The sequence below is a fragment of the Lissotriton helveticus genome, chromosome 12 (assembly GCF_964261635.1).
Source record: "Lissotriton helveticus chromosome 12, aLisHel1.1, whole genome shotgun sequence".
NCBI lineage: Eukaryota > Metazoa > Chordata > Amphibia > Caudata > Salamandridae > Lissotriton > Lissotriton helveticus.
Genome location: NC_136073.1, coordinates 591,876,193 through 591,899,606, shown reverse-complemented (window position 1 = coordinate 591,899,606; position 23,414 = coordinate 591,876,193). Strand labels below are relative to the sequence as shown.

Here is a 23,414-nt window from a genome sequence, read left to right as displayed (position 1 = left end):
TGAACTACTGTCATGCACTCCAATGCATTCAATACACAAACAACACGTCTACTGACATAAAAGCAAGTTTTGTACTTTATATAGCACCCCATAGACTTTTGATAAAAGCTGTGCATCACACATCACAAGTACTAATGTCTAATGTATTTTATGTAAGGACTTACATAAAAATCCATTAGGTTGACTGTATTTAAGTTGCCTGTCACAGAGTGAACAATCCTGAGTCATATCCTGGGGCTCTCACCTGTTGATCAGGGCTCCAAAGCTCCCCATCTAGGGTTGCCCTATATTCATCCATTTATTCAGGTGTTACACTTGCCTAATTTGTACCCCTCCATTTTCTTCTTTTAAACTTTTAAGGTTGGAAATCCACGGGGACTTCATTTAGAAGAAGCCTCAGCTAGTGAACGCAGCTTTTCCAAACACTGTGATTTTACCTGACCTCTCTGTGACCTTTTAAAAGAGAGCATGTCTGCTTTTTTTTAACAATCATTTGTTGGTGACTATTTATTAAATGTGTTTGTGCTTCGACAATTCATAATGAATAGACTGCAACTATCTGTGGTGTCGCTTAGTTTGATGTCATTAGTGTTCATAGTGCACAATGCCACTATAGCAAACCAACGGAAAGAGTTCTGTATGTTGCAGCGTTTAAAATAACACTTTGGCATCGCATCACACATGATGTCTTATCTATAGAAATTATGGGAGGTTTAAAGCAATGTGTTCTACAATGTCAGGGGTTACTTAGTTCTGTATAGGACGAAGGTGTTTTACCTGAACCTGAGGTAACATTATGTCAGTTTTGTTGTGCAAAGTATTTTGTCGCATTCAGTATTAAAACAGTAATCAATAAAAGTATGATAGTCTTGCTGACTATATATGTATATAGTGTTGGTTGGTCCCCGTTCAGCTATCCGTTGGTCCCCTCAGCTATATGTACCGCGAGATTGTAAAGCATCCCTCAGTCACCTACATCACTTCTGACAAAAGCCATTATCTGCCCAAAACCAAAATCTCCTGAACTGACAAATGTACTACTGGAGCACCTGAAAATCACCACTGAAAGAATGTACAAATTGTTATTAAGTGCTAGCTTCTTATTTTTGTATGTGAATCATACCATGTTGGTGGTTCACCGGATCATCTGTGTTTTAAACATACAGGTGACATCATCATTAATAGAAGCACTGACTTTAATTTATTGCAAAGCCTGGAGGTAAATCCATTTGATTACAGACTGCATAAAAAGGCACAAGTGAGTGACATTCCCATACAACTGGTTACATGATGTACGTTTAACTACAGCCTTGTTTACAAGATCTTTGTGTTTAAATTATTAGTTATCGTACAATAAAACTGTACGGTTTGTTATGTAACAGGAATGATATACAAAGGCATTGACAGATTTTTCTCTCTATAATGGGCATAATGTGACTATACAGGTCTTTTTACCCAGTACATATCACCATGGTCGATCTGAATAAACTTATTGGGTCTAAAACCACCTGCTTTTGGAATTTAACGACAGCTTCAACACTTGTGCAAACAGTATGTTGGTGGGTGTCATAATTTTACGAGGCATTCTTAACTGAGGGCAGGTAGGCATTTAGCGATGAAAACAGCTCTGATTTAGTTTTAGAGTGCTAGATTTTTACGAAAGCTAAAAGGTTGAGTAAAATCATCTGTTTGAAAAAGGACCAATCAACAATGCATCTATTTTGGCTTTCATACAAATTCTTCCACCAGAATGTTTCATGTGACATGTGGTTGCTTTTTTGTGATTTACTCGTTTGTGTGAGCTACACGGCAAGGCAAGCTCGGCGTAATAACATAAGAAGCTCAAATAAAACATAAATACTTAATAATGGATATTTAACTGTCCAAATTAGACTAAATATATCTTCAAAAACTGTGCTCTGAGGATATTACTCTGGCTCAGACAGGAAAAGAAATGGCAGTCCTATTTTAGACAAAGAAAGATAATAACTATTGTCATTAACATTGCACATGAGGCTATAAATGTGACGTCCTCTACACACTAGAGAAATAAATTACATGGTACGATTTCACCATGCAAAAAAATTAAAGTACATGCTGGGATTATTTAAATGGCAACGCTTGTAGTGCTACAAGATAAAGCCCCAGATCTGCAGGGGGTGTGTTCGAAAATGGTTTGATATCTACTTACAATAATATAGGAGTCTGTTATGTAGCCGTAGACAGAGAGAACACGGGTGATGTTCAATGCCAGCAGCTTCTGTTCCTCCGGAGAGAGGGGGTGGGAATAGACATCAGTCATTTTGAAGTATGGCAGTCACCTATAAAAAAATGATAAGCTTATTAAACTGATAATACATGGCATTCCTCTACTTTTTTAAGCCACAGATTTGATAGAGGTTTGGAACTTGTTCTAAAAATTAAACACTTCATATATCATAAATATATATCTCAGCAGCATTTATGTCGTCATTTAATACACAAATATTTTATATCAGCTAAAGGGTGCGATACGGGTTGCATTTCTAGTGAACATTAGTTATTGAGCTAATCGGATAGATATAAATACAGCAGTGTAAATACAAACACGGTTAATGAAAACAATGCACATTATTAAAATATCCTAAAATGCCTGATTACATTTCATTATTTGATCATATGATTAGCAGACTACATTCAGAATCCAAACACATCAATTTAGATAGCACTAATTTTAAATATGCATTTCCAAAACAAGCTTTGCCTTGCTTGGACCTCTCCCAAAACCCGGGCATCAGCTAATTCATATCCATCCTTCTCTTTGTAGCTAGAGTTCAACATGCAAGCACACAATACATATTGTCACTTGCACTGGCTCCTCTGATGCCCAAGCCTGCTTGACTTTAGTGTATTGAAGGGTATTTACATTTGGGGCTTGGCACCATCAGACATGGCTACTCAGTCAGTCAAATTTACTTTATTCGGTTTATGTACAAACCATAAAAGCATACTAAAAGACATTATGTCAAGAGAATGTAAAAACCATGATTTACATATAAAAACATTTAGAAATATACAAATATTTACATACACAAAATAAGTGAAAATTAATTTGGGTGAGTTACATAAAACCACAACAATAAGTTCAAATAATTCAGATTAAAAAGTTTGGACAGTTTAAGCTTGACTTATTTTCCTTATAATTCTTACAGCCTCAGAGAGGAAACTGGCAACATTAAAAATTTCCCAAACATTCGACAATCGCTGCAGGTAAAGGAGAGCTGGCTTAACTTGCACGAAATCTTAATTTACTAAGATTGGGAGAATAAAACGCTTCCGAATGACAGTAAGGTGCTCTCAGAAAAAAATGAAATGCATAGTATCCTGACCCGAAAAATCGTCACATGAACAAATCTCTAGATCTTCCAACCTGGCGACTCACCAAAAAGAAAATGAAGTTGATTTAGTCTGAATCTAACCAATAGGAATCGATGATTGGGGTTTGTGACGATGTCCAAATATGGTTCCATGGTCAGGGTGGTCTTCCGCAATTGATGAGCCCTTACTGTAGGCTTTACCAACTCCCTCTCTTCTCTAGCCATTAAAGCTATTCGCAAATATGATTCTTTGACCCACTTTACATCTCCCCTCAACAGCATTTCAGGTGGCTACTCACAATGTGTAAGGATTTATCACCATGAAGCCAGGGTAAGCGTTACCAGAGTGGGCACTATCACTATTATGCCATGCAAGACCCAAATATGTCATGAATCATCGTAATAATGTATGTTAAATGTTATGTTATATTATCACTTGTAGCGCTCACAGCTACTCGAAGGAGTGTACCGGCGAATACCCTGTGGGGTGATTAGACGAATCACAGAAGACTATCTAAAAAGTAGGGTCTTCAGTCTCTTTCTGAGAGCCTTAGGTTCACTCAGAGCACGCATCTCCCTTATGAGCTGGCTCCAGGCTACAGCCCCCATCCGTGACAGAGCTGACACCGGTCCTCTGTTTGCGAAACCTGGGGACGCATGCCATTAGCTTGGTAGAAGAATGTAGTTGCCTAGTCGGAGCGTAGAGGCTAAATCTTGCTCTCAGGTAGGCTCGACCATGACCATAGAGGGCTGAGTGAACAATTACCAGGGACTTAAACTGCACCCTATCTTTTACCGGCAACTAGTGGAGGTCACAAAGGTGCTGCCTAACGCTCTCCCTTTTAGGGAGTTTAAGTAATAATCTGGTCGCTGCATTCTGAATCACCTGAAGTTTATTTAGGAGGTAACAAGGCAGTCCGGCATAAAGCGCGTTGGCGTAATCGATAAGTGATGTGATCAAGGATCGGGTGACATTGCAATTGTAGGGAGCAGTAAGAATTTTTCAGTGCAGTCAGGATACCATAACATGTTTCTGTTAATTTTTTTATCTGTGGTAAGAAGCACAGTTTTTCATTGAATCAAATCCCCAATTCTTCTTTGGACCCCAGTGGTGTGACGGCAGGGCGGAATTGTCAGCCAAAAAGAGCGCCAATACTGCGGGGGACATTTCTGAAAAGGAGGATCACTGTTGTGTCCTCATTACATTTCAATTGGGCTAGCGCTAGCTAATGAAAAACTGCGGTAAGGCAGGTTTTGGCATGGACACAGCTAGTCTCACTTTTATTCCAGGAGAAAAGGAGCTGAGTATCATCAGCGTATGAGATGACTTTGGCTCCGAGTTCATCTCCTAGCTGAATGAGGGGAGACACATAGATGTTAAACAACAGGGGGCTCAGTACCGAGCCCTGAGGAACCTCGTGGCCAGTTCCAGGCTGGGGGGCAGCCGCAAAGGGTGGGGTCCAGATTTGCTGGGTTCTATCCTCCAGATAGGATTTCATCCAATTCCAGGCTGGCCCTTCCATGCCAATTTCCCGAAGGCTGGCCAGCAGCAGGGCATGTAGGACTGTACTGAATACAGACGATAGGTCCAAAAGGACCAAGGCTGCCCTGCACCCCGAATCTAAGGTCCCACGTATTGCTTCAGAGATTTAAAACAGCGCTGATTCCGTGCTGTCTAAAGATCTGAAGCCTGATTGAGCCAGATGAAGAAGTTCACGCTGGTCCACAAAACCAGATAATTGATTGTTGACCTGCTTTTACAGGACCTTGGCCACTGCTGGAAGAAGGGCGATAGTTGGAGGGCAGAGCAGGTTGCAGTAAGGGTTTCTTAAGCAAGAGTATAATCATGGCCTGTTTCCAGGCAGAAGGTATCCTGGGTGGGGATAGGAATACGTTGAGCAAAGTATTAACTACAGGGCGCCTCCACTGTGCCTGCCAATAGTTTAGTCGGGCAGGGATCAATTTGGGAGTCAGATTTAAGAGTTTTTAAAGCTGCCAGGAAGTCAACCAAGGATACGGCTTCAAAAGCCTCTAGTTTAGTTTGTGGGGTAGGGATCTTCACAGGAGGGGAATCCACCACCGACAACTGTCTATCACAAGCACCAAAATTAGATTGGATGGCACGAACCTTATCAATAAAGAAACTTGAAAGTTCATCGCACCATTCCTGCAACGACGCACGGGCACAAATCTCAGCTTTGGAGGAGAGAAAGCCTTTAACAATGGCAAGAATGTCTTTGGCATTGTTGCAGAATGGGCAATACGCTCTGCATAGTAGATGCTTTTAGCTTTGGAAACGGAAGCATAGTACATAGTACAGTAAAGGCCGACATTACAGTTTGGGTGCCAGTGTGCCTTGAATTTCCAGTATATGCCAAAATATATCACCACAGTGCCATGGTCAACATTACAGCAGGGATGGTCATCACTTTGTGGCTGAGTGCATGTTAATTAGCCACCCCAGCTTTAATTACTTATTAATAGTCACTTCAGTTCAGAACACTCCTGGAAATGTCTCTCACGCACTGTCAGCTTCAAGCACTTGCTTCTGCATGAAGAGCAATCTTGCATTTTTAAATGATCACTCAAGTCAATGTCCAAGGAGAATTTGGATGGTGAGAGAGAATCCTGGAGTCAACAACACATGCCACTAAGACTGTACTAATGGGCCAGAGCGTAACCTGGGCACTTGCATTTTGAAAAAGAGTAGCACACTGACTGTACCACAGACTGAATTGATAACATTTTCAAAGCTACTACAAGTTCCACAGATAAACAGCAACATCTTTTCCAGCCAACAGAGTCCAATAGACAACACTGCCAGTTTCCGTATAGCTTATGTTGGTTCTCGGCTTTTAATACAAACAATGGTCCAAAGTGGAAAGATAAACATACAGTCAAAACACGTTTTGTTCATTAAAACACTTTTTCAGTGTAATACATTGAATTGTCTACACATAATTCTAAACTTCTGGCAGGAAGCTGTACAGTCAGTTTGTGAGACGATGACAATCGAGTCAAAAGAGAGCTAAACAAAGCTGTCCAGATAATGTAAAAATGTTCAATGGAAATAACCTTAGGATCCGAGATACACAGCCTAGTGACAAAAGCTAACACGCCCTTACAAAAACAATAGTCTAACTTTGTCGGCGTCCTTTCTAAAATCTAAGCATTGGCAAAAGGTTTCCATTCTGAGTTTCGGAGAGAGGGTTGGCTAAGCATGTACACTATTGTGCTACATTAAGTTAGGGTAAGAGTTTTATTGGGAGTGGTTACGCCGAACTTCAGCCCCTCATCTGCAAATTCCAAAGCTTTTTATCCTGGTTGTGAGCATAGTTGGGGTTAGGCTAGGGTTTGTCATGGTAGGTCGTTTGTGTCATTGAGGCAGAGGGAAACTTTGTATATGAATGCAAGTGCCATCTGCGAACGCAGGTGATCAGTCTTAAAATAGGTTAGCTGCCTATATACATGTAGCGCTGAACGAAGGCAAATTGCCTACATCAGTCACCAATGAAAGCAGGTTTTGTTGAATCAACCTCACAGTGGGATGCACTCAACTGGACCTACAGATTCATGCTTTCAGACTGCGGCATGCTGTGCACTCATTGGTGCATTAAAGCTCCATAGGGATCTCAGTCCATATAGAAACAGATTCTGCAACACAGAAAGACTCAACAGGCACCCAGAGCTGTAACCACATACCTACATTTCAAAGACTCAAGAGCAGTGAATACCAATGTAATTGCAAGTGCTGGCTTTTTGACGTAACCCCTCCGCACCATGTTCCATATAATTTCTTTTACACAAAGAAATGGGATGCTCCACAAATTCCTCCATGCTTTCAACTCCAATGCTTCAGAGTGAAACATGCTTTCAAGCCATTTGTTGAGTGTAGGAGAGTAAGGTCTGCTTTCCTATGGTCACCCCACTTTTTGCTTCACTGGTTTTCGACTTAGATGTGGCTGTGGGCCTGCTAATCAGACCCACAGCCCTGCTGTTCTCTCTCTAAATTCACACCATGTACTTTAGGTACATCATCAATGGGGAATTGGGTCACTCTTATGAGTCCCTATACAGTGTACCATAGATACCCAGGGCATGGGTGCACCCAAGGCCTACCAGGGGCTGCAGCATATCTTTTTCCACCCCTGGCTGGCCATCCAAACTGACACAACTGGCTGATCACTCAGCTGGGGCAAGGGTGTGTAATCACCCCTTGCTTAGGTATAGTATTCCTATATCTAACCTTATAGCTAGACACATAAACACCATTATGTGAGATGGTGCTCTAGCATGAGCTGAGCCTGTCTGCAGCTTTCAGAACCATGTCCTTATAGCTGTTCTATGATATCGCCATACCATATACTCTTAAGTGCATTATGAACCTCGCGGTTAAATGCTAACTCTGGTTTGGCTTTATCAAAACATGTTGTGTAAGGTGTCATACGCTTTGGAATACTACCCCCTCTCCAGTTCTGGCGACGGGGGTAGCATTCCACCCTTCTAGAGTGAGAAGACATGTTGTTCCTACTAATCCCGGTTAAAGTTAACCAGAGCATCAGCATCACAAAATGGATGCTGCTGCCACAGACACAAGTCTGACCTCCTGCTGCTGGGAGCCCTTCCAGCGAGGGAGGCTGGGACAATAGGTTTCCTGTCTTGGGAGGTGCTAGCACCACCCCAGAAAGGCCATAGTGTATTGGGGCAGGGAGGGCTGAATGAAATGAGATACTGCCTGGGGCACACAAGCTGTCCCATGCATAGTTAAGTTCAAACCGGTGCTGGGGCACTCCAGACCCAGCTCTGACGCGAAACTGGACAAAGGGAAAGGGATGTAACCACCCTCTTCCTGGGTCCCACCCATAGGAGGGACCTAGCAGGTAATCCAGCCCCTAAATTTGGTATATAGGTAGGAGCTGAGTCCCAAGACTTTAGATTTATCCTGACTGAAACTCTGAAACGAAACTCTGGACCTTCTACATCCTGCTCGACGTAGAAGACTGAAGAATCTCCCTTGTGGTCAAGGAGTGACCACCCTGCACAAGCAGGCACCATCAAGCGATCAACGGTTTGCTTTGTCGACGCTCCCTCCGGAGCCCGAGCACAGAGCCTGACAAGACCCGGACTTCCAGACTTCCAACAGCCGGATCCACAGTCACAGCAGAGCTGAGACCCGTGGAGGCGACGAGAGACGTGGGATCGGCCATCTTGGAAAGCCAGCTAATTGCTTTCTGTGCAACTTTTGAGGCACCCTCGAAGTTGTGCATTGGGGATTGAGAAGCCCCAGCCCCGAGCACCAACTGCACTGAAGATCAGCCCTCCACACTCCACGAGTTCTGCGTGGGGCCCTTCTGCATTTTCCTGCTCGACGCGTCTGTCCGGTCACTTGCCCGTTGGCTAGTGGCCTCTGTGATGACGAAACCTTTGATTTACAATGCTGGTCTGGTTGCTCCAGACTGGCTCCTGCTCCTCTGAAAAGGAGCAGCCCATCAGACCTTGCTGGTCTGATTAAGAAGCCATCTTCTTTTTCTGCGTGGGTTGCCTTTGCCAAGGCTTGTTGACTCCAATCCAAAAGCCGACACCGCCGACAGCAAGAGCCTTCGTGGGACAGTCCGTATCCAGCTCCTGGTCGTCATCGACACCTCCTGGTCCACGTGGCTGCAGAGACAAGCTTCCCGACATCACCTGATTGCTTCGCGACATTGCCTGGTTCCTTCCTGGTTCCTTCCTGGTCACTGGCTAGTAACCCAGACTCTGTCCCCTCTGCTTTCAGGTACTCTTCATCCTCGATCCGCCCTTGGATCCAACTGGACACTTCTCTCCTGGTCGCCTGCAGCATCTTTCTGCAAGACTCCATAGGAATCAGCTATGAAACCCGCCACACTTTGACACCTATGCTCCCGCTTCCTGTGGGTGAGGTAACGCGAGTATTTCGGTACTCCTGTGGGTATTGACTATCCTAGTGTCCTAGTTTCAAGTAGCTTTTCCCTAGTCCATCCGGAAGTGTCCTAAAAGAACTAGTTTAAATTTCTTTCGTTCCAATTCTAACTCTATGGTAACTCGCGAGTGTGTAAAGACAATGCACACGCATCCCGTGGGCCTCCTGCTCCCTAACCTTTGGTGGTAAAGCGTAGCCCCAGCGATTCTCTAGGCCCTAGGCCTATCCTTTGTCCGTGACGTGGTTCGTATGCCACTATTTTAGTATATGGTTCGTAGTGCCCCTAGGGCATTACTGTATTTTGTGCAACTTATTGTATTTTAATTAAGTATCTTGTTATGTGCTGGTGCCTCTGACCTCATAAAGAGTTCAGAGGATTGTGTTAGAAATACATACATATATATTTTGATATACAACCTGTGTGGTGTCCTTTCACTTGGTATTAAAAGGGGTTACATGTGGTAAAACAGCTGGCTTCACCTGCCCTCTTGAGTTTAGCCTAAAACTGCTTTGTCCATGCTACCACTAGGATAGCTGGTCTATAAGGTTGACTTTACAACCATCACCATAAGGGTTGTTTGGACTGGTGCAAGGTGCTCACTAGAATAGTGAACATCATATACCAGGCCAACTTCTCACATTGAGTGTATGTCATCTTGCTGCCCCAATGTCCACCTCTCACTCCCCATTCAGCTCCTTCCACATCTGCAACTCACTCTCATTCAATTCCTACAATCCACCTCACAGGAAACCTTGTCTCCCCCATACAACCCTCCCTAACATGGAGTTCTCCCACAAACCCCCTTCCCTGACTCCAGATCTCCAACCGTTCTAAACTGGGATCGTCTTAAATCTAAATCTGTACCCGCCTGGTGCAATCGCATTTACTCTACCATCCTGCACAATAATCTTGATTTTCTCTTTCTTTTTTTCTTCCTTATTCGCCTCCAACCCCAGACAACTAGAACGGTAGGAAGTCGCCACTGTTATTCAATTTTGAGACGTAGGCCCTCGAGGGAAACACCCGATCTGTCACCCGCCTACCAGGGGCAAACAAACCCCCCCCTTCATGTTGCTGACCTCTTGTTGTCAAGGAGAGGGTGGTTGCGCTCTCTGCTGATTACTCGTAACCGATGACTATTGCTTAAGGCTCACCCAAAATCGAACCTGGGCACCAGAAAGGCGAGGTCCAGCACAGTCTGACAGCGTCCCATGAGGCTTTATCATAGGATCAAAGAATATTTAACTGAGCTCATTAGAGAGAGATAACTAACTAATGCTTAACCAGGAGACCAATTAATCAAGAAATCCCATATAGCTTTCTTTCTACTACTTTGCAGTCTGGCCAAGTCTGTCCGAGAGGTTTTATCAGGGAGGACAACCAGTCTGAGTATGTAGTGGGTGTGACATCAACCCATCTCTTACATAGTTCTCGTCTAGCTAGCAGCATAGAATAAAAGAGGAAACCCCTACTCAGGCCTATGATTTCACTTGATATACCAAAGAGGACGAGGCCGAGAGAAACGTGTACTGGGAGGCCCAAAATATTTGTTAAGGTGTTCTCTACTCTCTCCCAGAATTCTTGGATCGCTGGACAGTCCCAGAACATGTGTATATCAGAGGCGTTCACATACCGCATTTTTCTTTGCAACTGGCAGGGGGACCCTTAGCAATTTTAGAGTCTAGCCGGGGAAAGGTAAGCCCTGTGTATAGAAAAATAGTGGTTTCGCCTAAACCAGGCTGGCTTTACAACTGTAAGTAAGGTGTTAAAAGAAGTTTGCCACAGGTCTGCCCAATCTATGTCTGGTATAGATGATCCCCACAATTCTTCGGCTAGCCTGAAATCCGCATCCATAGCCTCCTCGATAGACCAATAAAAGAAAGGTACTTCTCTCTTCCCTGCCGGTCTCTGGACCAGTTGCTCTTGTAGCACGTTCCCTATGCCTGCAGGTTTTTTAAGACTCTGGGACCAACTCTTTAGTTGTAAATATTTAAACCTAGACATGCCCTCCTCCAATTTGTGGTTTAGTAGCGCCCAAGATAAAAGTGAACCCTCAACAGCCAAGTCTCCCCACACCAGGAACCCAGCTGTTTTAAGTGGGACTGCCAATTTATCCTTCAAACAACCTGGGGCCCCCCAGAAAATCCCACAGTGGAGCCAGACATGAAAAGTAGCATAAACCTGTGCATTGTTTGATTCTGGCCCATGTACGAGCCGTACTCATTAAGACCTTCAGCCTTATTTTCTTGAAAAATTTCTGGTCTCCATATTTAAAAAGAAAGCCCTCCTTAGATAGCCCCACCTGATCTAACATAGTCAAAAACATTACCCCTCTCTCCAATGAATCTGGATATTTCAATAACATTCTTAAATGTGTCAGCTGGAATGCCCAGGCGTAGTACTGCAAATCTGGTAATGTGAGGCCCCCTTTCTCCCTCCTAAGCTTTAGTTTTTTCCAGGATATCCTCGTGGCTTTATAAGCCCACACAAATGAATTAATGGATTGCTAAAGTTTAGCAAGTGCCTGTGTCTCGAAATATAAAGGAATGGTGTTGAAAAGAAAAGTAACTTTTGGGAGGATTCCCATCTTGATTAAATTAATTCTCCCCAAAATAGTCAGAGGAAGAAGGGCCCATGATTTCAAGAGTTTCTGACATTCTCTTGAAACATTTGCGAGATTGGTCCCAGAGATCTTGTCTATATTCAGGACAATCTTTACTCCCAGATATCTCATTTCGTTCTTAATTTGATGTCGACACCTCTGCAAATTCCATGCCATTATCTCGGTTTTTCCTGCATTGATCTCGTATCCTGAGACTAGACCAAAAACCTGTGCTAAGCGAATGACATGGGGATAAGACACCTCCAAATCTGATGAAAGAATTAGTACATCATCAGCACACAGGGTTACCTTCCTCTCCCATGCTCCACATTTAAATGGTGTGATACCCGTCTCCTCCCTGAGACGTTGAGCAAAAGGCTCTATATACATATTAAATAGGAGGGGGGAGAGGGGGCAACCCTGCCTGGTTACTCTTTTAATCTTAAAGGGTTTGGTCAAATATCCGTTGAACAAATGCCTCGCTGAAGGGTCCCTATATATAAGATTGATGACTCGACTACATTTTGGCCCACAATTAAACTTCTCCAACACTGCGGCTAGGTCGTTCCAGTTGACCCTATCCAATGTCTTAGTGGCATCTACTGTCATTGCTGCCAAAGGAAGTGAAAAGGTGGAGCCAAAATCAATGGCACCTATGAAATCATGAGTGAGATCGAAAAGATTCCTCCCTCTCAAAAAGCCCTTTTGATCTGCATGCAACAAATCCCCCGCCACCACCCCCAGCCTGTCAGCCAGAATTCTAGTAAAAACCTTATAGTCGGTGTTTAAAAGTGAAATAGTTCTATATGACCCACAAATGACTGGGGGCTTTCCAGGTTATGGTGGCTTCTCCCTACGAGGTAGAGGGCCTAACTCCTTCGAGCAATATTTTATTGAAAAGGGTTGTCATTATCCTTATTATCGCCTCTCCCAAGAATCTATATAATTATGCAGGAAGGCCAACCGGCCCCGCTGCCTTACCGGCCTTACAAGCAGAACTGGCCTTCCTGACCTCCTGTTGAGATATCTCTAGGTCTAGGTTTTCTCCTTGGAGGAACTTAAGGTAGTGGGGTTGACCTGATTCAGCCATTCCCGTGCACAGTTGCTATCTACCTCATTTTCATTGTACAGATCTTGAAAAAAGGTGAAAAAAGGCTTCTCCGATCTTTTCATCGCTAACTGCTGGTGAATTAGTATACTCATTATCGATTTGTTTCATTACATTTCGTACCCTGTCCGTTTTGGCCTTCCAAGCCAGGAGTTTGCTAGCCCCCTCACCTTATTCAAAATGGGCAAGCTTAATTGCTCCCCATCGTTTTGAAATTCTGGTCTGAATAATATCTTCTAAATGATCTTTCAAAGTTCTCAATTTCGCAATATGTGCCTGGCACGTTACTACCGCCTTCATTTCACACTCGGTGTGTGCAATTCCCTTCCTATACTGCCTGTTCTTGTGAGCGGTCCTACTTGTTACAAACCCTCTCAGATAGGACTCCAGGGCATCCCATTCCACTGGAATCTCTGCCGAACCTATGTTTGTATTTAAGAAAAACTCAGTCTCCTGAGATAGATAACAAGCTTCTAATTCATCTAGAAGAAGTGTGCGATCAAATGTCCACACTCTCGGTTGTTCTTTTTCTACTAAATTTAGATCCATCCATACCGTCTGATAGGTGGGGAGTTAGATAACCTATGCCTTCAACTTTACCCCTCAAATCATTACTGATCAAGATGTACTCAATCCTGGATTTATGTCTGTATTTCCGATTATAAAATGAGACACCTAATTTAGCACCTGATCTTTCCCTCCAAATATTGGGATAAGGCATTTTGCCTCATCAGCAGCTGGAGGTATGTCCTTGATTTGGACAAAATATTATCCCTGCTGTTTGGGGATTTATCCTATTGGGGGTTCAAGACTATATTAAAATCTCTGGCTAAAATAGTCGAATTTGGGAATCCCAGCAAGTTCGCAAAAATTGTTCTCAAAGTAGTGGGGTTGTTGGACTTGGCCCGCAGGGCAGGTTCGCCCCTAAACTTTTTGCCTTATGTGTGACCCTGTGTCAGTGATTTTTGGGTCTCTGCGCACTTTCCCCTGGGTCCCAGAGTGAAAGTGCGTGCGTGTAGTATGGCTGGCCTGCCCTCCCATAGGAATGCATGGGGAATGTATGTGTCCCTGGTAGTTCCTGATGCGTGGGGTGTACAGGCTTGAGTCTGGTATGTGTGAACTCGTGTGAGTGAATGCTGCGCAACGGTGTATGCAGCATGTATGTGTCTAGTAGGGAAGCGCCATTTCTAGACATGGCTGTACGTGTGCTGTGAGGGTGCTGGCGTGTGATTGGCTGGAGCTGGCTGGCATGCCAGGCTCCAGGAAGTCTGGATGGGTCTGCCCGGTGGTGAGTGGGAGATTAGCATGAGTGATGTGTGGGAGGAGTGTACCTGTGTCCTGGATGGGCTGGGTTTTCCCCACACAATGCTGGCTCCGCCCCCCTGTGGTGTGTCTAATGACCCAAGCCCTGCCAGTGAATAGAGAGGGTGGTTGAGGTAAACAGAGTACTCAAGAACCAGCTGCGACTGGTTCCGCCCCCACTCTACACCCTTGAACAAAGGAATGCACTGTATAAAAATGGGGCTGTGTCCCCACTGAAGTTGCTCTCTTCCAGGATCCTGAGGGGGCTGCTGCTGCTGCTGGGCCAGAGGACCGCCACTTGGAGTGTCTCCCTGCCTGGAGACCCAGTGTGCTGGCTCTGGGCCCAGCCTTGCCCCCCACTGCGTGCTGCATTTCTTAAAGGGCTCTTGCTGTGTTTTTGGAGCCTCTAGCGCCTGGAAGCGCCTTATTGATTTCCTGATAGCGCTGGGAGCGCTGTCTCTGATTTCTAGCGCTGAGAGCGCTTTACCTTTGTCCCCATAGCGCCTGGGGGCGCTTTTCCTGTCCTCCTAGCGCTGGGAGCGCTTCGTGTGGCCTCTAGCGCTTAGAGCGCTTTACTCTTGCGGCTGCCCACGCTGTAAATTGCCGTGTTTTTGTGCCAAGCGGCGCGGGTGCCACCCCGCTCATTGCCGCACGTTCACAGCCGGTGCCCACCCGGCATTGCCCCCAGATTGCCGCTGTTGCCCGTGCATTTCTTCCCTCGAGGGAGCCCACTCCTCGGGAAACTCACCCCCCGCCTGCGGTGCCTGAGCCGGGCCGCCGCGCTGCCCGCGACGACCCGGAAGGAGCTCCCAGGCCGGCCAATCGCTGCGCGGCCCTGGAAGAAGGAGCGGAAGTCCCGCCCCCGCAGCCAGCAGCAAGAAGTGACGAGGCTCCCCGAGTGGAGAGAGGAGCCCGGCGGCGGAAGGTGCAGGCGGGGCTCCGTGGTGCCCGAGGAGCCCGCGCCGCCCAGGAGAAAAGAAGCCGGCCGTGTTTCCCGCCTCCCGCAGTACCAGTGAAGTCCCGGTGAGTGCGGGGGCGGGTTCTTCTCGAGCGGCCCCGTTGGCCGCTCCAACGTGTACCGCATCTCTTGGTGTAGAGCCGGTTGAGGCTCTTGGGGCTGTTGCCCCTGCTCTGAGTCCCCCGTGAGGGACTCCAACCAAGCCCCCACCAGTACTGAGGAGCCCCGAGGCTCCTGGGGGCAATTTTGTATTTTGCGAGCCCAGAGACGGCTCGAGGAGGGGCAGTTCGTTGTTCGTGAGCCTGTGAGGCTCTGGGGGCATTTGTCTTTGTCCCGAGTCCCCCGAGAGGGACTCCAACGTGGCCATTGTTCTTTGAGCCCTGAGAGGCTCTCCAGTTGTGCCTGGGTCCCCCGTGAGGGACCCCCCCTGCCTAGTGAGGCAGAGTCCGTTGTCTGCGAGCCCAGAGAGGCTCTGAGAGTGCCATTCCCTCGTTCTGGAGCCCAGAGAGGCTCCAGCCCTTTTGCTTTGCGAGCCCTGAGAGAGGCTCGAGTGCCCCTTCGTGTCTGAGAGCCCAGAGAGGTTCTGAGGGTGCCATTTTCTTGCCCAGAGCCCAGAGAGGCTCCAACGTTGCCCTAACTTTCCCTGCACCAGTTGCCCAGCACTTTGTGGGCAACTGCTACGTTTAGGACCCTGACACTTGGGACACAGGGCGTCCTAGCCCCAACAAGGCCAGAGGGCCTAGGGACAGTCACAGGTGGTGACTTACGTGAGTTTGGCGCAATTGTACTTTCTATACACCTCTGAATGGGTAGTTTATTCATCATGTGTTCTCTTGTGCTGCACCTCTGAATGTGTTTTTATGCGTCATGTGCTTTGCTTTTACACCGCTGAATGTAGGTTCTGCATCATGTGTTTCCTTCCCCTGCACCTCTGAATGTGTTTTTATGCGTCATGTGCCTTTACACCTCTGAATGAATGTTATGCATTGCATCATGTGTTTTCCTCTTACACCCCTACAGGTATTGTAATACATAGGTGGTTGTTTTCTCCCTAGTACAGGTGGTGCTAGTGAGGTCCTGTTACCAGTGATTACTGGTTGTGTGCTCTATTTTTATATTGTGTGATACACTGATTTTTCTTTCTACAAGTGCTAAGTTCTAAAAGTGCATACCCTTGACAGTGGTCCAGGTGGCCCTGTCCTGTACAATATCCCTTGTAAATTCCGCCCGTGCCTGTTGGCACAGTGTAACAAGATGTGTGTTTTATCTGATGTATATTTATTATAATACAAAGGCTATTTTTACATAACCTTGTGTGGAGTTTCCTTTGTGGTGGGCCTTTGGTTGTTGCTGGGGTGCGTGCGCAAATACTTAACCTACATCGCCTCCAAGTTTAGCCTTGCTGCTCGCGCCACGTTACCTAGAGGGTGAGTAGGGGTTATCTTGGCGTGTAACTCCCTTGCCCTGACTTGGGTGTGGTGGTCTCTGACTGACTTTGGCGAAAGCCCTGGCCAGCCAGGGATCCCATTTCCAACATTGGCGGCAAGCGGTGGGATAAGGATTTGTGTTTGCCTTGTACCTTGGTAGCGGCTGGCTGCACCACAAAACTCTGCATTTTAGATAACCACATTTTGGGGATTATTGTTGTTGGTAAAATTCCATTGTTTCTTCTCCTGAAGAGTGTCATTTGATAATTGTGTCCTGTACATTTGTCCCCCGCCCTGCTTCCAGAGTTTGGTACCTGTGTCGCTTTTGGTCAGGTTGAGAAGTCAGGGGTGGTAGAAACTGCCTTACCGATCCGAGGGGAGGGTGTGTGTGGATGAATGGTGTGTTTTCCTGGACGCATGAGTGAGTTCTTTTTTAAGGAGAGTGTGGAAGTTTTGGAATTGTGTACTCCTACTTCAGATTGCAAGGTCCCTTGTGTTGCACGTGTCTGTGAGCATCCTGTCAAGATGGAATCGCCTTTTAACCTTTGTGGCCTGTTTAAGTACAGTGTGCATGAGTTGGTACGGTTATGTAAGGAGAGAGACATCCCAGTGAGTGAGTCAGACACCCAGTCCAAGCTTAGGGATAACATGATCCTGTGGCAGAAGAGTGACTGGGAGCGTGAGCACAGAGAGAGAGAGAGGGCCCGGGCCGCACACCAGGAGGGTGGTGGGCCTGAGGGGAGCCCTGAAGAGTCTGATGTGGAGAGTGAGTTTGACAGTGGGTGGGCGCCAGCAGAGAGCGAGTACCCCCTAGATAGGGAGTCCCTTGCTGGGTCCAGTGTCAGATGTAGCACCCCATCCCTTTCCCTGTCCCCAGAGGTGTGGTTGGATAGGAGAGAAGAGAGGGAGCACCAGCTGGCCATGGAAAAGCTCAGGTTAGAGCATGCCAGAGAGATGGCGCAGTTGGGTGTGAATGAGCGGATTGCAGAGGCTGAGAGGGCCTTTGCCAGAGAGAGAGTACCTCGGGAGGGTAGATTATCCCCTGACCGCAGTCATAATGTTCTGGATCCCCCAGGGAGGGTTGAGTCCAGTGGTGGCAGCTATTTAGATTCCAGTATAGGAAATCTCAGTCCCAGCTCCCCCAGTCTGGTACCTGTTTCCCCAGAGGAGGAGTATAGGTTGAGATTCAGGGGCAGTATGAAACTGTCTCACCAGTCTTGGGGAGAGTTTGTGGATGAATGTCAAGATGCACTGTCTGATTGGTCATCGGTTCACACAGAAGGTGATTTTGTAAAACTGTTTGATCTGGTTCTCAGAGAGCAGGTGCTCAGTAGTTGTTTGCCAGGGTTGCGACAACACCTGTTGGACTATGGGTTGACTGATCCAGACACGCTTGCTGAGGAAGCAGAGCGCTGGGAAAGGGCCAGAGGTTCTGTAGAGTCATTGGTGAGTGACTCCGAAAGTAGTGGGTCAGGGATCTTCCAGCCCAGCGTGGTGGAAGAGGCTCAGTGTAGCCCAGCTAGGTCCCAGTATAGTGAGAAGGGTGTAGGGGCTGACTGCCTGGCTCAGTGGAGCAGGAGTCAGTGGGTGGCTGAGAGCCCCCAGAGGCCCGAAGCCCTGTCTCAGAGCCTGGGTGGTTTCTTGAGGGAACACCAGGTTGGGGACCTAGGCTGTCCTGTTAGCCCATTTGAGGAGGATCTCCTAGTGAGTAGAGGACCTGGAGCGTCTGTAACCAGCGCTCCTGTGGTTCTAGAGGCTGGCAGTACCGCTCCGGTAGGGAGGGTACAGGAGTCCAGCGTGAGGAGTGATTGGGGGATGAGTTTCCCAGTGGATGCACCAGTGGACCAGAGACTAGCCAGTTGGGCTAGATCTTCTTGGAGGGACCCGGGTGGCACCACTTCTGGTCTGGGGGATCGTCCCGCACTGTCAGGTGGACAGAGGGCGGGAGATCTGCGCCAGACGGACAGTCACACAACAGATGTGTCAGTTGTTAACCTCAGGGGGATTGCGTGTGAATCCCCAGAAGTCCTGGAGTGCCAGGCAATTGTTCCACCAAAGGTTTTAGACCGGAGGTTGGATGGCCAGGTTCAGGATCAGCCTGATCTGAAGGGTAGGACGACTGTAATCAGTGTCCTGACCGGTTCTTCTTCCAGAGGAACTTCTCCAGTTGGGAGAGGGCAGACCTCTGGAAGGGGGTGCAGAGGGTGGGAGAGCCCACCTCTGACCCCGGTGCAACCTGAGGGGTTAAACCCTGGGTTGGAATGTCGTTCTAGGTGTCCCCCTCGCACGGGGAGGAGGAACCCTAAAAGAAGAGGTAAGGGGAGGAGAGCCTTCCCTGAGACTCCTGGTCCACCTGAGGTTGTAGACCCTAGGCTGGAGAACCAGTGGCAGTCTAGCCCTGTCTGGCAGACGGGAAGAGTGGAGAGTGGCTACTATGGGCCTGGGGTTACTACCCCCCACTTTGTGAGTAGGCAGGAACCAGTGGCACCTGGGTGGCCTAGGGCCTGGTCCTGGCCGCAAACAGCTGAGGAGTACCAGTGGGGTAGCCCAGCTGGTCCTTACGGTAGCTTTAGAAGGAACCCTAGGGGTTCACCGTGGCATAGAACAGGAGGGTGTCCCGGCAGTGGCGGGCCGGCGTCCGTGTTCTATCGCCCCAAGCAGGGAAGTCCATCACGGTGGTGATTGTTCTCCCCTGCGTTTTGGCTGGAAGGGGGTTGTGTTGGACTTGGCCCGCAGGGCAGGTTCGCCCCTAAACTTTTTGCCTTATGTGTGACCCTGTGTCAGTGATTTTTGGGTCTCTGCGCACTTTCCCCTGGGTCCCAGAGTGAAAGTGCGTGCGTGTAGTATGGCTGGCCTGCCCTCCCATAGGAATGCATGGGGAATGTATGTGTCCCTGGTAGTTCCTGATGCGTGGGGTGTACAGGCTTGAGTCTGGTATGTGTGAACTCGTGTGAGTGAATGCTGCGCAACGGTGTATGCAGCATGTATGTGTCTAGTAGGGAAGCGCCATTTCTAGACATGGCTGTACGTGTGCTGTGAGGGTGCTGGCGTGTGATTGGCTGGAGCTGGCTGGCATGCCAGGCTCCAGGAAGTCTGGATGGGTCTGCCCGGTGGTGAGTGGGAGATTAGCATGAGTGATGTGTGGGAGGAGTGTACCTGTGTCCTGGATGGGCTGGGTTTTCCCCACACAATGCTGGCTCCGCCCCCCTGTGGTGTGTCTAATGACCCAAGCCCTGCCAGTGAATAGAGAGGGTGGTTGAGGTAAACAGAGTACTCAAGAACCAGCTGCGACTGGTTCCGCCCCCACTCTACACCCTTGAACAAAGGAATGCACTGTATAAAAATGGGGCTGTGTCCCCACTGAAGTTGCTCTCTTCCAGGATCCTGAGGGGGCTGCTGCTGCTGCTGGGCCAGAGGACCGCCACTTGGAGTGTCTCCCTGCCTGGAGACCCAGTGTGCTGGCTCTGGGCCCAGCCTTGCCCCCCACTGCGTGCTGCATTTCTTAAAGGGCTCTTGCTGTGTTTTTGGAGCCTCTAGCGCCTGGAAGCGCCTTATTGATTTCCTGATAGCGCTGGGAGCGCTGTCTCTGATTTCTAGCGCTGAGAGCGCTTTACCTTTGTCCCCATAGCGCCTGGGGGCGCTTTTCCTGTCCTCCTAGCGCTGGGAGCGCTTCGTGTGGCCTCTAGCGCTTAGAGCGCTTTACTCTTGCGGCTGCCCACGCTGTAAATTGCCGTGTTTTTGTGCCAAGCGGCGCGGGTGCCACCCCGCTCATTGCCGCACGTTCACAGCCGGTGCCCACCCGGCATTGCCCCCAGATTGCCGCTGTTGCCCGTGCATTTCTTCCCTCGAGGGAGCCCACTCCTCGGGAAACTCACCCCCCGCCTGCGGTGCCTGAGCCGGGCCGCCGCGCTGCCCGCGACGACCCGGAAGGAGCTCCCAGGCCGGCCAATCGCTGCGCGGCCCTGGAAGAAGGAGCGGAAGTCCCGCCCCCGCAGCCAGCAGCAAGAAGTGACGAGGCTCCCCGAGTGGAGAGAGGAGCCCGGCGGCGGAAGGTGCAGGCGGGGCTCCGTGGTGCCCGAGGAGCCCGCGCCGCCCAGGAGAAAAGAAGCCGGCCGTGTTTCCCGCCTCCCGCAGCACCAGTGAAGTCCCGGTGAGTGCGGGGGCGGGTTCTTCTCGAGCGGCCCCGTTGGCCGCTCCAACGTGTACCGCATCTCTTGGTGTAGAGCCGGTTGAGGCTCTTGGGGCTGTTGCCCCTGCTCTGAGTCCCCCGTGAGGGACTCCAACCAAGCCCCCACCAGTACTGAGGAGCCCCGAGGCTCCTGGGGGCAATTTTGTATTTTGCGAGCCCAGAGACGGCTCGAGGAGGGGCAGTTCGTTGTTCGTGAGCCTGTGAGGCTCTGGGGGCATTTGTCTTTGTCCCGAGTCCCCCGAGAGGGACTCCAACGTGGCCATTGTTCTTTGAGCCCTGAGAGGCTCTCCAGTTGTGCCTGGGTCCCCCGTGAGGGACCCCCCCTGCCTAGTGAGGCAGAGTCCGTTGTCTGCGAGCCCAGAGAGGCTCTGAGAGTGCCATTCCCTCGTTCTGGAGCCCAGAGAGGCTCCAGCCCTTTTGCTTTGCGAGCCCTGAGAGAGGCTCGAGTGCCCCTTCGTGTCTGAGAGCCCAGAGAGGTTCTGAGGGTGCCATTTTCTTGCCCAGAGCCCAGAGAGGCTCCAACGTTGCCCTAACTTTCCCTGCACCAGTTGCCCAGCACTTTGTGGGCAACTGCTACGTTTAGGACCCTGACACTTGGGACACAGGGCGTCCTAGCCCCAACAAGGCCAGAGGGCCTAGGGACAGTCACAGGTGGTGACTTACGTGAGTTTGGCGCAATTGTACTTTCTATACACCTCTGAATGGGTAGTTTATTCATCATGTGTTCTCTTGTGCTGCACCTCTGAATGTGTTTTTATGCGTCATGTGCTTTGCTTTTACACCGCTGAATGTAGGTTCTGCATCATGTGTTTCCTTCCCCTGCACCTCTGAATGTGTTTTTATGCGTCATGTGCCTTTACACCTCTGAATGAATGTTATGCATTGCATCATGTGTTTTCCTCTTACACCCCTACAGGTATTGTAATACATAGGTGGTTGTTTTCTCCCTAGTACAGGTGGTGCTAGTGAGGTCCTGTTACCAGTGATTACTGGTTGTGTGCTCTATTTTTATATTGTGTGATACACTGATTTTTCTTTCTACAAGTGCTAAGTTCTAAAAGTGCATACCCTTGACAGTGGTCCAGGTGGCCCTGTCCTGTACAATATCCCTTGTAAATTCCGCCCGTGCCTGTTGGCACAGTGTAACAAGATGTGTGTTTTATCTGATGTATATTTATTATAATACAAAGGCTATTTTTACATAACCTTGTGTGGAGTTTCCTTTGTGGTGGGCCTTTGGTTGTTGCTGGGGTGCGTGCGCAAATACTTAACCTACATCGCCTCCAAGTTTAGCCTTGCTGCTCGCGCCACGTTACCTAGAGGGTGAGTAGGGGTTATCTTGGCGTGTAACTCCCTTGCCCTGACTTGGGTGTGGTGGTCTCTGACTGACTTTGGCGAAAGCCCTGGCCAGCCAGGGATCCCATTTCCAACAGGGGTCATTCTGGTTGGGGCCATAATAGCCTACTACTGTTAAGTAAGAACCCTTGACAAGTAGCTTGACAATCACCCACCTGCCACTTGGGTCTGTCATAGTATCTAAAAGACAAGCTTTTGCTTGTTTTTTTACTAGAATAACAACCCCCTAATGTTAGCTCTTTGACAGGAACTAGCACAGTGCTCCACCCATCGAAGCTTCCCACAGATCTCACTTGTTTCTTCTCTCAGGAGGTGTGTTTTCTGTAAAATAATTATCTGTGTGGGGGAGTCTTTGAGCTATTGAAGATTTTTTTCCCTCCTACTTTTAACCCGGTTACCGTTAACGTTCCAGGACAAAAACTGTAGCGATTTCATGGTGGATTATGAAGCAGAACCCTAAATATACCCGATTTCTCCAAGTGTCGGCACCAAACCAAGAACAATAACCAGTGGAAACCAATTTGGCCAATAGGCAAATGAGGATTTAAAAAATATTTTTTACCCAAATGCTCCCCCACCCATGCTTCCCCTTCCCCACCCTTTAAACCCTCCCCAGAGAACCCTTCCCCCATTTACCTGGACAATAGGTCCAGATTCTGCCTGCCGGGGAACTCTGTCCCTAACTTTTATAGATTCATATATTGAGCAAAGAGCTAAGAACTCTCGCTGTTACTGCCACCATTACTGGTGATGTTTTTCTATTGTGTTATATTATGGTGTGTTGTGTTATGTTGCATTGTGGCCCCTATGACCTCTGTAACCCCTTGACCCCTGTGTATACTAATTTGACCTAGTTCCCGACCCTAATTAGCTCATGCATATCTTTACGCCAAGTGTAAATTTATAAAAATATTCCTCTAATATATCTTGTGGTGTAACTTTCCAATTTTAAGAATTTATTAGGTATTTTTGCTTAAATTTCCCAGAAGCTCCTCCGCCTCCTGCACTGTCTTCAAATTATACATTTTATTATTGTGCATAATTTTTAAGTGTGCCGGGAACTTTAGTTGGGCGACAGCCCCCAATTTCCTAAAGTCATCCACTTTTTTCCTAGCTCCCATTGTCGATCTAATGTGACTCGAGCTAAATCCGAACGGATTTCAAAAGTGAAGTCTCT

General features: G+C 47.9%; 1 protein-coding gene across 4 annotated transcripts in view; it reads right to left on the bottom strand.

Annotated features, from left to right (window-relative positions):
- The window catches only part of METTL25B (methyltransferase like 25B), a 471,174-nt gene that overhangs the window by 392,285 nt on the left and 55,475 nt on the right, over window positions 1-23,414 (bottom strand). For all 4 annotated transcript variants that reach the window (XM_078669825.1, XM_078669822.1, XM_078669824.1 and 1 more), the window contains exon 2: window positions 2,192-2,321. In XM_078669825.1, coding sequence (XP_078525951.1) covers window positions 2,192-2,302 — 111 coding nt within the window. In that variant the 5' untranslated portion in view covers window positions 2,303-2,321. The remainder of the gene's footprint in view (window positions 1-2,191; window positions 2,322-23,414) is intronic.